This window comes from Cricetulus griseus, assembly GCF_003668045.3.
Source record: "Cricetulus griseus strain 17A/GY chromosome 1 unlocalized genomic scaffold, alternate assembly CriGri-PICRH-1.0 chr1_0, whole genome shotgun sequence".
Taxonomy (NCBI): Eukaryota; Metazoa; Chordata; class Mammalia; order Rodentia; family Cricetidae; genus Cricetulus; species Cricetulus griseus.
This window is the reverse complement of record NW_023276806.1, coordinates 28,197,690-28,213,154: the sequence shown is the minus strand read 5'-3', so window position 1 is coordinate 28,213,154 and position 15,465 is coordinate 28,197,690. Positions and strand designations below refer to the sequence as shown.

The following is a 15,465-nucleotide window of genomic DNA, read 5'->3' as shown; positions in this document are numbered from 1 at the left end:
TCAAGCTTCCCAGTCTCCCTCCCACCAGTCAGCCCTGTCCCCTGCAAGTCCCCTCTTCACATTCTTGTCATTTGTTTTGTGTTGTGACTATGGAGTTTAACCAGGGCCTTCTATGGACCATGGGTTTAGAACTGTCCACAGGTGCCTGGTGGGCTCACCTATGAATACATAGCTGAAGGCTATGATGGTCCCTCCTGCAGAATCCACCAATAGCCAATAGTTCAGCAGGGAGGGGTAGGGCTCATAATCCTCCCAGGATTAGTGGCCACCCTGGCTTGTGCAGGCCTAGGGAAGGCTACTCACCTGCTATGGGATCATAATTGCAATGGCTGTATTATGCCACACAGACAGCTTTTCACAGGCCTGCCCTATCTTCTGAGTCTATTCTTCTGATTTCTTCTTTCTTCCTTCCTCCCTCCCTCCCTCCCCCTCCCTCCCTCCCTCACTACACCCCCTCCATCTCCTTTTCCCTGAGCCTTAGATTGGATGATATCTTGTTTGGGGCTGAGTGTTCAACCATCCCTTAAGGAACAGTCTCCCCAGAAATTTCCTAAAGTCAGTCTCCCAAGTGTGAAACTGGACTACATGGTCAGGCTCAGAATTATGAAATGGAAAAGGGAAGTTCAGGTGGTTGTCCTCCTGAACTTGGAGCCCTGAAGTCTACTTTTAAAGATTTTATTTGTTTTTGTGTGAGTGTTGTGCCTCTGTGTATACATATACCATGGAGGTCGGAAACAGGCATTGGGTCCTCTGAAACGGCGGTTACAGACCCTTGTTAACCACTGTGTGAGGCTTGTAACCGCTGGGCCATCTCTCCAGCCCCCGGATGTTTATACTGAAACAGGCATGTTCTTACATGCCTGCTCATCCTTCCCGTTGTCCATGTCTCTATGAATAGGCGGCGCCTGGCTTTGAACAGATTGCTTTACCAGCCTCATCTGCCCTGCTTCTCTGTAGCAGACACTCGGGCTCTACCCCACCAGTACGAATTATACAACTAGAAATATAAATAGTCCTTAAGGAGGCACCTTGGCTCACACTCACACAGGTTTGGTGGCAGGTGTGTTCTGATTTTAGGTTTTTAAAGAGAGATGTAAAGGGAACCAGAGGTAACATATATTAATTTCCAAGTGGCAGGTATGTCTATTCTTATGACAACCTTGCAAAATTTATTTTCATTTAGGATTTTCATAAAACATATACTTGAAGTGACTTCTCAAGGCCACATGGGCAAGCAAAGGGAGCCTGCGCTCTATCCACGGCACTGCACCATGCCCCATACCAGAGTACGTGGAAGCCGAGATCCATGGGGTCCTAGGAGCCTACGAGAGACGGAGCCTTCGGTGCTTCTGAACTCTCCTCGGAAGCAGAGTCAACACAGTGCCTAGCATGCACAGTACACAGTTAATGTTTGCTGAATGAATGAACGTGAGTACTTCAAGTCATCAAAGGAGCTTTCTAAATCTTAATGGGCTTAAAATCCTTTGATGTTTTCCAATTGCCAACAGTGGAGGTTCACAAACTTGTAAAAAAGCAAAGAACTCAGGAGTCATGATGCTCTTGGCAAAACATGATAGACTTTTGTATTATGCTACAGATGAATTTATCATTAATCAGATTTTGTGCAAAACAATATCTAGCACCAAAGAATTTTTTAAAATGTAAATCAGCAAGTTAAACCCACACGCTTACATTTTTATTTATTTTTTTATTTTTTTACTTCTGGGAATCTCAGATTACCTGGCAAGAGATCAAAGTTTTATGGACTATTACCTTTTACCCACATGTTAGATTTCTCCAGATTAATGTTTAGAAGAAAAATGTAATCTCCCCTAGTTTTACATAGTGGTCACATTCTTAGAAATTTAGGTATTTATTAAAACCATTCTGAAAATGCTTTGTGTGTCTTTATTTACATGGAGTTTACCAGGGCCTGGATAATAAACAACATACATAAAAAGCTAGTTGGATGTTGGAAAGTCATGGACTTGGGACAATTTAGTTAGCAGGACTGGCCCGTCCATTCTATAAGTGTCCAGCAAATTTCCCTAGTGTGTCACAGGTGCTATACTTGCTGGAACCATTAGCTAAGCTCATCTGCCAAGAGACAGATCTGAACTGGGGGGGGCGCTGGTGCTGTCATGTCAATGCTTGAGCCCCTTGCAGTGCTTGGAACACACAGCAGGTGCCCAATTCACCACCAAGTCAGTACAATTTATCAATGGATGCACAAATGAGAGACTGCAGAAATCACTACTCCAAACTCCCTGTTCAAGCGCTTACCCAAGGACACAGAAATAGTGGCTGAACCAACACTGTGTTCCAGGCCTTTGAGCTTCGAGTCAGCACAGTCTCCGTTCTAGCTGAGCTCTTCGGATGAGGAGTCTTGTAGCAGGTTACCTAAAGAGAGCCTAAGGGGCCTCGGAGGATTATCAGTTTTAAAGAAAGCGATTTCTAGATTTTCAAATTCCACAAAGTGTTTCTGAAAACTGATTTCCCTCAAGAAGATGGCATGTTAATTCTTCTTCCCATCCCATCTTTTACAACTGTTCCACTTTTCTTCCATTTTACAGAAGAAAGGAAACCACAACCCCATCTGATGTTCCGTGGTGAATTGACTGGAGACACACAGTTTGAGGGCAGCACATGAATAATTTTGCATCTAGGATCAGCACAGCTGCTTTCAGGCAATGAAACTCTGAGGTTTCCTATCCACTCCAGAGCCAGAAAGCCAAAACTGCCTTGACATCAGAAGAACTCGGAGCAAGGAAATACAGGACTACCCTTTATGTATAAAGTGTGTAGATCATGCCAATGAGTGGTTCAGAAAGATATGTTCTAGCCTACCATTTGGACATGGGTGTTAAAGGTGGGTCGGATTAGACTCCTAGAACTCTAGATTTCACTGTGCAAACATGGCATTACAGATATAGCTTGTTCCATGTCTACCCCTTACCTAATTTTCCCAGACTCCCGACTGTTCTACCTTGAAGGACCTCATTTGCAGACGTGTGGATAGTTTAGCACACATTCACACTCCTTCCTGCCTCCCACAGGCCTGCTTTAGGTGAGCATATCAACAACCCAAGTCTCTGTTGAGTGACACTCCAGGGATACACCGTGGATGGGTTTGGGGAGCCCAGGGCAGGAGTTCTTGGGGTCATCTATAGACAGTGAATGCACAGCAACCTGGGGTAGCCTGGACTTTGACTCTAGAATGAAGTATTTCCGGAAGAAAACATGGAAACCAGAGGAGAGGCTCCCTTGCCCACGGCAGTTGGCCATATAAGTCCTAATAGGGAACCCTAAGGACCGATACAATCCACACCCTACAAAGCCTGTAACCTCATTTTTGCCGTTTTCTCCCTCTACGTCAGCCATGTGCACCATCCTGTTCCCAACAGTTCTCTACTAGCGCTATGGCTCCTTCCTCACCCCCAGCAGGTTGGACAAGTCCTTCCCAGATAGGCCCGCTGGGGCTGCATCTCTTAACTTGAACCTTTTGTTCTAGGTCCTTCAGCTGCTTCATTTTCCTTCATAGCATTTGCTGGCTGTATTATGTATTTTATTTACTCCACTTTTTTCGTTCCTTGTCAATCCTCAATGGAATGAAATATCTGCTAAGGAGATTTTTGTCTATGCGGTTAATCCTAGAGCCTTCACACCCACACCATTTACAATGTCTGGAATGATGGTGAAGAAAGAAAAGGCCACTGGTGGAGCTGGTCTTTCCCTGTCCGACACAGAAGAGAAGCACTAGGCACCACAGCAGGCTATCCTGGCCCACACTGCAGATCCTCTGAACTCTCAGGAGCTGTAGAATGGGGTAGAGAGATTACCATCATTTTCACCTAATATCCCCACCATTGTTACCATCTCAAACTGCAAAGAAAATGGGTCATTCTGGGAAGTTCCTTGAGACTGAAGCAAAGAGAACCCAGTTCAAGAGGTGTTGATTCCCTCCTCTGTGCATGGACCAGGCCGGCAAGACTCTGGCTCTTCCTCTCACATCTGGGAAAACTACTGACAAGGAAGGGCATTGCAACATGCAGTCATGACAGCTAACATCCTGTGTGGGGGATGCCATGGTGGTAGTCTGGAAAAAGGGAATATACAACTGTCCATTTCTATTTTTTAAAAATAGCCACTATGGACAGCCAGTGGTGGTGCACACCTTTAATCCCAGGACTCAGGAGACAGAGGCAGGCAGATATCTGTGAGTTTGAGGCCAGCCTGATAGAGTGAGTTCTAGAACAGCCAGGACTACACAGTGAAACCCTGTCCAGAAACGAATAAAAGACAATAGACACTATGTAGCTTTATTCAATCCATTAAAAGGTCAGTGGAACAGTTTACTTTAAAATTATTTAAACATTCACTCTGATGGAAATGGCACTCTGCACAATGATTCAAAATTCTTTTTTAAAAAGATTTTTATTTTTATGTGTGTCTTAGGATTTTCATTGCTGTGAAGAGACATGACGGCCATGGCAACTCATAAAGAAAACACTTACGTGGCTCACTTGCAGTTTCACAGGTCTGTTGCACAAAAAATAAAAGACACAGAGACTGATATTAGGATTGAAGCTTCAAACTGTAGATCAGAAAAACAGCAGGCCACCAGCTCCTTATCTATCTCAGACTGAAAGGTAATCTCGGCTCCACCAAACCTCAGACTGCTGCCTCTCCTCAGTGTGGCTGGAGAATCCTGAGACTTCAAAGTCTTCCTATCCTCAGTGTGGCTGGAGAATAAATGCCTAATATTGGATACTGAAGACCCTGCTCCTATCTTTTATACCCTCTAGTGCTGGGATTAAAGACATGTGATCCCAAGTGCTGAGATCATCTTTGTGTGAGCTGTTTCTCTTTAGGACTGGATCAATCTTGTGTAGATCTGGGAGGCCTTGGACCAGAACTAAAGGTGTGTACCACCACCTCCTAGCTTCTGGCTGCTGGGATGAAAGGCATCTGTTACTCTTCACTCTTGTGTAGGCCATGGTGGCCTTGAACTAACAGAGATCTGTCTACCTCTTAATCCTGAGTCATGGGATTAAAAGTGTGTGCCGCCACCACCTGACCTCTATAGTTTGTGGCTGACTTTGCTTTCTGAATCCTCAGGCAAGCTCTAATAAATCATAAATAATACGTCACCACAGAGGTTGAGTCCATTATCATCATGATGGAAAACATGGTTTCATGCAGGCAGACGTGGTGCTGGAGTTAAGGGCACTACATCTTGTAGGCAAGAGGAAGTCGACTGACAGTGAGGGAAGCTTAAGCAAAAGAGATCTCAGAGTCCACCCCCACAGCGACACACTTCCTCCAACAAGGCCATTCCTCCTAATAGTGCCACTCCCTTAGAGGGCCTTTTTCTTTCAAACCACCACAATGTGCATTGCCTGCATACATATCTGTGTGAGGACATTGGATCCCCTGTAACTGGAATTACCTACAGTTGTGAGCTGCCATGTAGGTTCAGGCAATTGAACCTGAGTCCTCTGGAAGAGTAGCCCTTGCTTATAACCACTGAGCCATCTCTCTAGCTCACAGTTTAAAATCTTAATGAGAAGTTTTAGATGACAATATAACATCTTTCAGGGTCTAAATATTTTTTTTAAATGTGAGGAATATGCAAGCAAAGGAAGTCCTGGTCATTGCACTGTACACCTGTTTTAGTGACGTGATACTCTAACAGACTACCAAATGTTAAGTAGGCTGAAAGCAAGAAGTCCTTTCCTTTTCCTTACCGTCCACAGACTGATGAGATCTAACAAGGCTACAATATGCTGAAATCAATCATGCAATTACAGTCAGATAGTAGCTATAGCTAGAAGTAGGATCATAGAGAGTATGGGGTCCACAAACTATGACTTGTGGGCCAAATCTGGTGCATTTTTTGCTAATAAAGATTTATTGGAATACAGCTATGCCCATTCATTGTCTATAGCTACTTTCACTCTACAGTGAAAGGTATGACAGACACCGTATGCCCTACAGTCTTTGCATGACTAAGACTCAAGTGCGGTAAATATCTGAATTTTCAAGACCATTTGTTCTTTGGGCTTGTCATGCTGTAAGCTTATTTCCAAGCCTAAAGAGAGTAAAGAGAGCAGAGCCCTCAGGCTGTTTGCATAAGCCAAGGGATACAGAAGTGGGATGAGTATCCGGGGAATTCAGTCAATACATTGGATCCTCTCCCTCCTTAATAGCACTGTGTAAATTACCTGGGGCTTTTTGTAATTTAAATATTCCCTAACACAAAGGAGAGTTTTTCTCCTCACTCAAATAAGCAGTATAGAAAGCTTTTCTTTCATTGATCTCCTTCGAGATGGAGAAAGCATTACAGATGTGACCCTTTATTAAAATCTGTATAGTGGCAGGCATGTTCCTTCTTAGTAACTGGAAATGCTCACACGTTTCAGGCCTGGGGGCTGTAAACACAGAGAGAATAGCATTGCACTGAATTAACTATCCTTACGCAAGCTGTTTCTTGACTCCGGGTATCTGCCTAGGTCAGTTCCTTTGTCTGGGATGTTCTGCTCACTAGTCAGCTAGTTGCCACCTATCCTTACCTTGAACCTACGTATCATTCCCTTAGAAGAGCCTAGTTTAACCATCTGTTAAACTCCTTTCTTAGTTACATATTATGACTTTTCCTTCATTCCTTCATTCCTCTGTGTGTGTGTCTGTGTGTGTGTGTGTGTGTGTGTGTGTGTGAGAGAGAGAGAGAGAGAGAGAGAGAGAGAGAGAGAGAGAAACATGCTACATTTAACATGGTCTAGTATTTACCCGATAGTACTTCTTAGCAGTTTTTAAGTGTCGGATGGATGGATGGATGGATGGATGGATGGATGGATGAAGAGCACTAAGGCCAGTAACAAAGCAGGGACTATTTGTACAATCCTTCATCTTCACCAGAATAACACATGAAAACCTGCTATGATTGATTGGCAGCTGGGATTTGGGAAGACCAGAGCATTTTTTTGATTCAGTATTGTAAATCTTAACTCAGGAAGCTTTATAAGCTGCAGTATATGTGTCTTCAGTATGTGTATGTTAATAGACTTCCAAGGGGATGGTCACAGCATCTGGGGATTTGGAGAGAAACTGGGTCATAAAGATCTTGTCCTTGCGATGAGATGAGACTGTGACTTTAGAAGCAGCCAAGGCAAAAAGATGGCCACTATCCAACCAGGAAGGAAGCGTTGCTAGATGCTGAATCTGCTACCACCCTGGACTTCTTAGCATCAACTTTGAGAAATACAATGTTTGTTGTTTAGATTTCCCAGTATGTGGTAACTTGTTCCAGCGGCCCAAACCAAGTAAGAAAAAAAACCTCAGGAAGACGACGTGAACTTTTCTACTCCCTACAACACAAACACCACACTGAATTTTCATTGTTTGAAGGGAACTCTGAGACGTTTATTGTCTCCATCTACACACACAGAATTGGACTCAACAAATGGTTTATTTGGGATTTTTCAAAATTAGCCAGGGCTGGTCGTGCACACCTTTAATCCTGTGCAAACAGTAGTAGCAGACCCCAGGATGGTGAGGTGTGCCATGCTCACCGCCCAGCTCTCCAGGGCAAAGGGCTGTGGAGTGTGCCGTTGTCTAGGTCTGCATGCTCACACTGCCATTTTAGTGCTGCACATGACTGTTCTCACAGGCCAAGAAGAGCTAGCGGTGATGCCAATAATTACAAAGTAATGACTAAGAAATGTACCCTAGAGAAAAGCTAACATTTGGAACAAAGTACCCTCTTAACCCACAGACTGGGACTCAGTTGGAGAGCGAAGTTACACTTGCAGGTAGCCATTTTCATTAGGCTAAAAATGGTATGTTATTAATATTTAGCTGCTGAAAACAAACTTGATTTGCTTAACCATATGGAGATTTTTTTTTTTTTTTTTTGCTTTTAAGGGTAAAAGACCCCCTCAACCTTCTGATGGAATTTATAAGCAATTCCATGTAAGGAGAAATACTAGACTTTAAAAAGAAAACCACTGACTACATTCACATGTCCTTTTAGGGACCTGTCAAGACTACTTTGTCACACAGAACTGGATTCAATAAAAACTTCATTTCCCACCCCACCTCCCCACCCCCACCCAGCTCAGAGAACAGTTACAGAATCCACTTGGGTGACTTAGATAGTTGGTACTACATTTACACCACAGTATTCTAAGTATGGTATTTCAAGTGGGAAAGCTAAATACGTATGAATTTTCAGGCTTTAAAAGAAAACTGCAAGTAGCATCAATTTTCAAAAAAGGACTATTTAAATTATGGCCATACCAAGACACTAACATACATTTCAAAAGTGGTTTTCCACACTGCAAATTGTCTACAAAGACATTTTGAAGACAAGTATATGTCCTTGTAACTTAGGAAAGGTTAAGTGAATGGCTTGTAAAGTGTTTTAATACAGTAGCTTTCCCAAAGCTGTTAACACATTTACTTGGCTAGAACTTGACAGGATCCATGAGGCTGAGCTGATACTGCTGTTTGCCAGCACCATCGGGTAACTGTAATGCTCCTGGCCTCGGACGGCACCTAAACACCGTGTACATACCCCTGCTCCCACTAAACTTTACAAACCTGTGTTTGTGTTTATGAACTTTGGGCCTCAGTTTTTAAAAAACAACTAGCATTTAACACATTACAAAGTGCTGTGGTAAGATTCTAATGCCAATACCATAGGACAAGGCAAGTCTATCAATTAGATTCCCATTTAAATGATCTCGCGTGCACTTCCAGTACTGAGTATCACCCTGCTGTTGCCCACCATAGGAGACAGGGTCACTCACTAAACGTGGAGCCTATTGGCTACAATGGCCAGCCACAAGCCTCTGGCATCTTCACTTGTTACACCTGCCCTCCCTCCCATATCCACAACTGGGACTACAGAACAAACACCATCTTGTCTGGCTTTTATAGGTGCTGAAGCTTGTAACTCAGGCCATACCTGCAGTGTATTTTCCGAGCCACTTCTCAAACCATGAAAATGCTCTAATATTGACACAAAGTAACTGTGCTGTCCTAGCAACTCAACTCCCATAAGTGGTCATGGGGCATCTGATGAATCTCAGTTGTCAGCAACATTGATAGTAATGAACCCTTTGCTATCAATCAAGGCACCCAGATCCAGCCTTCCCCAATCCTCAGTTTGAGACAGTTGCTATGTAATGGAGGCTGTCCTCAAACTCCCTCCTGAGTGCTGGGACAAAGAGAATGAATGCCCAGCCCACTACATTTTAAATAAGACACAGTCTTCAAATACTCCAGCAACAGTTATCTATGTTCCCATCTGAGATGGTGAGAATGAAGGCTTCAGGGCCAACAGTGGTACCTGTCAGGGAGACACAGACAGGTGTTTTCAACTTAAACTCAATGTTCAGATGTCAGGTTAGTCACTTACTCGGAGCCCATTACCTTTCAGCAAACTGCCAATTAACTTTACCTAGTCAAGCAAAGGGGCTCATACCTAGAATCTTAGTACCTGGGACATTATGAAGGGGTTCTGTTCAAGCAAGAGCCTCAAGTTCAACTCAGTCTGAGCTATAAATTTTTGTGGAGGAATGTTTACCTGCAAATGTAAGTAACCAGAATAGAGCCTAGGTCCTCTGCAAGAGCAAGTGCTCATAACTGCTGAGCTATCATCTCTCCAGCCCTGCCTTTAACGGAAAGTATCACTTAGAAGTTATCAATTTGAGGGAAGATTCGTATTTCTATTTTATTTAGCTTTTTGAAACAGGGTCTCTGTGACTTTGGAGGCTGTTCTGTAACTAGATTTTGTAGATCAGGCTGGTCTCGAACTCATAGATTCGCCTGCCTCTGTCTCACAGGTGCTGGGATTAAAGGCGTTTGCCACCAACTAGCACTAGCTGCAGCACATGCAAGCAATGCCACGGAACCCCAAATGCAGTTATGACTTCCCAAAGGGGTACTAGGAACTAAGTAACTCTTCAAGAACAGCAATTGGTCATAAGTGATGAGCTATCTCTCCAGCGGCAGACTTCTGCCTTTTACCGAAGTTACCATGAAAAACCTCCTCTGTAGACATGCCACATGACCAGCTAATGAGGGACCGGCAAGAGGCAACATAAAAGAAATATATTAGGAAATAAAAATGGGGATTTGTAGCCAGGCATTGGTGGCGCACGCCTTTAATCCCAGCACTTGGGAAGCAGAGGCAGGTGGATCTCTGTGAGTTTGAGGCCAGCCTGGTCTACAGAGCGAGTTCCAGGATAGGCTCTAAAGCTACACAGAGAAACCCTGTCTCGAAAAACCAAAAAAATATAAAAAAATGGGATTTGTATAGTTCTTGGACCTGTGCTAGTTCTCTCAGCACTAAAGAACCTCATAAACTTGTTCAAACCACCATCAACCTAAAAATAAAGTTGTATTTTAATGTCCCAACCCGAAATATCAATCTAACAGGAATCTGAGAATCACCCAGGGTTTTTTATACAAGAAGGTGTTCAAAGTCCCCATATCAGAACCCCCCCCAAAAAAGAGAGAGAAAATTTAAATACTGTTTTAAAAAATTTCATTCCACAAAGGCTGAAGCTAGAGGTTTCTGGTTTGGTGGTGTAAAGGAAATACTTTGAAATGGTCTAGTGGGACCATTCTCAAGCCACTCCTAATCAGAGGAACTACCCAAGAGTCCAGAAACTGTGATGGTCAGTTATTGTTCTTCAGAGAAAGCAACCAATTATAAATTAGTTCTTTTTTTTTTAAGATTTTATTTATTATGTATACAACATTCTGCCTCTACGTATGCATGCCAGAAGAGGGCACCAGATCTCATTATGGATGGTTGTGAGCCACCATGTGGTTGCTGGGAATTGAACTCAGGACCTCTGGAAGAGCAGCCAGTGCTCTTAACCTCTGAGCCATCTCTCCAGCCCCTATAAATTAGTTCTTAACCACTAAACAAATCACAGATAACAGAACCACACACCAAGCTTTGACCTTTATTTAAAAAGCTGCAGATTTATTTTGCTTTCTGGCTCTGTGCTTGTGCCTTCAACACTTTCACAACAATTTTCTGCTCCTCAATAAGGAAAGCCCGCTTGATCCTAGGAAGAAAAACAAATATCAATTATCATTAACACAGGAAATAAACACTACAAGATGGAGCAGAGCAAGAGTCATGAAAATTGCACAAATATCCACAGCTTGTGAGATTACACTGATGAATTTTTACAGATGGCAATTCTAATTCCTAGTAGTCTTGCCTGCTTTGTAACTATAAAATAAAGTGGGCTGTGCTGGCTAGTTTTGTCAACTCATACACAAGCTACTCCTACAGGAAGAGGGAACCTCAATCAAGAAAATGAATGAGGCAGTGCCAACTGGGTCTGTGGTCCTAGGTGCTATAATATAAGGTGGCAGGCTGAGAAGCCGGACACAGCCAGTAAGCAGCACTCCTCCATGGCCTCTGCTTCAGTCCCTGTCCTGACTTTCCTCTATGATGGGACTGCGGCTACCTACAGTGCAAAATGAAATAAACCCTTCCCTCCCCAAGTTGCCTTTGGTCATGGTGTTGTCACAGCAATGGAAACCTAAAAAAGACAATACCCAAAGACAACTGGACTATCAGTTATGAGAGCTTCTGGCTAATACATTTCCTGCAGCAGAATCCAGGACATGTTTCCCCTAAAAACCAGCCAGCTGCTGGAAACTAGAACTCAGGGGTAAAGAATGGAGCCAAGGGCACCATCTTAACAGATGGGCCCAAATCTAGACTGTGTAGGAAATAAAGCAAATATGCCCAACATCAAATTCCTGTATCTCAAAGTTCATGACCTTAGTACCTCACCCCCCACTTCACTTCTCGTCCTTACCGTACCAGAGTTTGGAAAACCCTTTCTGTTTCTATCATTCAGGTTTGGCCTCAAATTCCACCCAGTTTTTTCAACTACATGAAATTTCTCTTTTAAATTTTATATTACAAAGTTCAATTCACCTGTTTCACAGAATATTTGCCCTGCCATTTATATTAATATACAGGCCTCACTCCCTAATGAACTACTTCCAAAAACAGGTCAGGCAGATTGTTGTCAAAAATCTGATCTGAACACTTGGCTAGAGCATTCTGTAACTACTACCCAAACAAACCAGTCCAAACTCCACCCGTCCCTGGACCCTCTCATTCATTCTTTCTGTGGACACTTTGGGCACTGCCCCTTTCTGGGCATCTGAACTTTCACCCAGTGCACGGCACTGACAGCCCTTGCTCAGCATTACCACTCTCTCCCATCACCCTCACTCACGATTCCAATATCCCAAAGATTTAGCCCCCCTCCCTGGCAAGCTCACACCACATAGCAAGGAAAGCATATCTCCTCTTTCCATGTAAACCCTCATCTTGTTACAGGAATGGCTTCCTTTACTCTGCTGTTCCGTCGTCTGTCTGTAGTTTACTAAATGATTCTCAGCTTTGCTTTAAAATTCACCTGTCCCTACATCTCCTCCCCAGGTGCCGACACTAGCAAACACTAACTCACCACTTCCTGTCTTTTCTCTCAAAACCAAAGCTATTTTAAAGATGCCCCCCCAAATTCGACATGAGCATCAGAGTTTTGTACAACGCCCATCCATCAGCTGGCAGGCAGCCCCAGAGAAACACGAGTGTCTCAGGCACCACACTCACCTGTCACGGACACACTTGGCACACATGGAGCCACCGTAGGCCCTGCTGACATGCTTCTTTGTCTTAGACAGTCTCATAAGAACTTTCGGTCTGACAGCACGAACCTGTGCAAGGAAAAGGCAGCAGTTACCCAGAGATGCTTAAGTAAAAGCAGACACTTCCTAGTAGCAATTGCAAAGGGGAAACCATGTTACAGACGGGATAGGGTACTGCCTCCCTCGTGTGAGAAGCATTTTGTCACTTCAGAAAATGACCTACACCCTTGGAAGATGTGGACCCTGGACATGTAACAATTCCCAGTCACCCCAGCAATCAGCAGCCTTCAGTCACTTCCCCACCGAGGCACTGATACTCCCAAAAGTTACTCACCCCTCGAAGTCTGCCTGGGCACACACCGCATGCGGATTTAGGTGCTTTCCCAACCTTCTTGGTATAAAGGTAAACAATCCTGTTGCCAGGGGTTCGAGACCTAGGAAGGGAGGGTGTGAGCAGCTCAGTACCACAGAGAAGGTGAAAATGGGTATTTTAAATTAAAAAAAGGAAAAAATACTTACAGCCTAGTTTTGTTGGAGGCTGTATTGTAGGAAAGCCTACGTCGGTATGTCAAACGCTGGACCATTCTGAGTGCCTAAAATTCAAGAGAAATCACTTTTCACTGTAAATCAAACTTCATCACCACACAACTATTCTTTTTCTTTTTTTGAGACGGGTTTCTCTGTGGCTTTGGAGGTTGCCCTGGAACTAGCTCTTGTAGACCAGGCTGGCCTCGAACTCACAGAGATCTGCCTGCCTCTGCCTCCCTAGTGCTGGGTTTAAAGGCGTGCACCACCAACGCCTGACCACACAATGATTCTTACGCACTTACATACACATTTGTGCACTCTAAAGAGTTCCACATTTAAGAAAACTATAAACATTTAGCGATGACTAACAGGCAACACTTTCATTCTGGTTGTCTCAAGTATGGAGTTGGCTGAAATCCTGACTAGGGCTCACTCACCAAGGAGTCTGTTTTGTTTGGTGTCTACACAAAAATACTAACCAGGAAAGCCGGAGAAACACCAATTTAAGGGGGGGGGGGGAGAGAAGTGAGACCGACCCTTGAGGTGAATCCTCAGCAATACCATCTGCTGGCAACAGAGCCAGCTGCCACTACCCTTTAGACACTAACTAGCCCACCCTCCATGGTGCGGGCACATGCTACCTGTTTAGACCTAGGTCTTGCTCCAAAGCAGCATCCCCGCAAGTAAATCCACTGGCGGGCTCCTTTTCGTGCCGTGCACAGCACACAGACGACCCTCCAACGCGTTGGGAACCCAGACCCTCAACATGCTGGAGAAGCTCTCCGCACGCGAGCTTCACAAACACGCTCGGCGCCCGCAACTTCGCTCCGAGGCGAGCTACCCCAGCGACACAGCACAGGCCAGCCGAGTGCAGCCAAGCGAACCCGATTTAACCTTGCGAGCGCCCGCTTTGTTTCAAGGGACCCCAACCGTCAGGCACCTAAACCATCAGGACGGACGGACGTCCACAGGGGCAGCCGGAGGCCGCCGTCCCGCCCGCCCGCCCGCCCGGGGGCTCCACTGTCGCCACTGCTGCGCGATTTACTTGCACGCCCCGAGCCGCTCGCTCTCCGGGCCCGGCGGCCGAGTTCCGGCTACTCACCGCCTCGGAAGCTCCGCAGAGACCGCGGGCTTCCCGAAGCTACGAGCCGAGCGCCCGCCCGCCAGCCACTCCTCTCCGCGCCCCTCACCCTCACGGAAGCTGCGGCACCGTCCCCCGAGACGTCCCGCCCGCCCGACCCCTCGGATGGCCGCGGATGGTACACGGAGCCAACACCGGGGAGAAAGAAGCCACCATACCTCTAAGCAGCGTCCCCGGAAGAGGAAAAGGAAGGGGCGGGCGAGTTCAGAGGTCAAGTATGACTGCGCAGGGCAGGAAGTGTGTCAGGGAAGGAGGCGTGTCGCGGGGTGCGCCGCCATGTTGTACGGAAGCGGACGCGCGGGCCTCGCGTTCGCAGGGCGGCTTCCGTAGGCGGCGGTTCTGTCGCCACGCGCGGGAACGTCACGCGAGACGTGAGGCGGCGCGTCGCCGTGGAGACCAAAGTAGATGGCGAGGGAGCGGTGCCCACGCCCCGACAGAAGACGTAGGGTGGTTAGACTGGGTGTAAGTCTCCGCCGCCGTCCCTCCAGGCGACCTGGGCCCTCGTCGCTTCCAGACTTCCCTCCCGCCGTCGAGGCCGCGCACAGACTCGGACGTGGAAGCCAGCGTTTGCTAATTGCTGGCTAACTGGAAGTCTAAACGGGAGGTGTCGTCAAGTGGCCCTGCAGCGCCACGATCAAAGGCCTCCCGGAGTTAAAGCCCGTAACCCAGAGGTCTCACACGGAGCGAGCGCGCCCCAAACGGTGCCAACAGCTACTCCAGGCTGCACCTGGGTGGTCAGGTTGCACGCGGACGGAGGGGGCCCGCAGCCTCCAAATGTCCGTGTGAAGGTTCCCACTTGCCTCTTTAGTTTTCATCGTATCGTCAAAGGCAATGAACTCGCCACATGACCGCCATCCTAGTCAAGACGCCAGGAAAGCGCTCCCACACGGCTCTCCCCCTCCAGCCTCCTCTTCCAACTCTGGACTCCCTTCTTCTGGCCCCGGGGCAGGCATCGCGTAAAGGCTGGTGTAGACAGAGAGGCGTAGTTTTTGAGTAAAGGACTGAGTGCATAAATGCATTCCCCTAGAATCCCATCTCTTTCTTTCTAGAGAGACTTTGCTGGGCAGAGGCCCGTGGGAGACGGGAGCTCTTACACCAGT

At 45.9% G+C, this 15,465-nt stretch overlaps 1 protein-coding gene across 2 annotated transcripts; it reads right to left on the bottom strand.

Annotated features, from left to right (window-relative positions):
* Window positions 1-10,959: 10,959 nt before the first annotated feature.
* Window positions 10,960-14,599, bottom strand: Rpl34 (ribosomal protein L34). Of its 2 annotated transcripts, none has more exons than XM_027395713.2 (5): window positions 14,524-14,599; window positions 13,216-13,289; window positions 13,031-13,130; window positions 12,662-12,765; window positions 10,960-11,084 (listed from the first exon to the last, which is right to left on the bottom strand). In XM_027395713.2, the coding sequence occupies exons 2-5, from the start codon at window positions 13,278-13,280 to the stop codon at window positions 11,000-11,002; spliced, it is 354 nt and encodes a 117-aa protein (XP_027251514.1). In that variant the 5' UTR covers window positions 13,281-13,289; window positions 14,524-14,599; the 3' UTR covers window positions 10,960-10,999. The 2 variants fall into 2 exon arrangements, with proteins under 2 accessions (XP_027251514.1, XP_027251515.1); XM_027395714.2 differs by lacking the exon at window positions 14,524-14,599 and adding an exon at window positions 14,327-14,367.
* Between the last annotated feature and the right edge of the window lie 866 nt (window positions 14,600-15,465).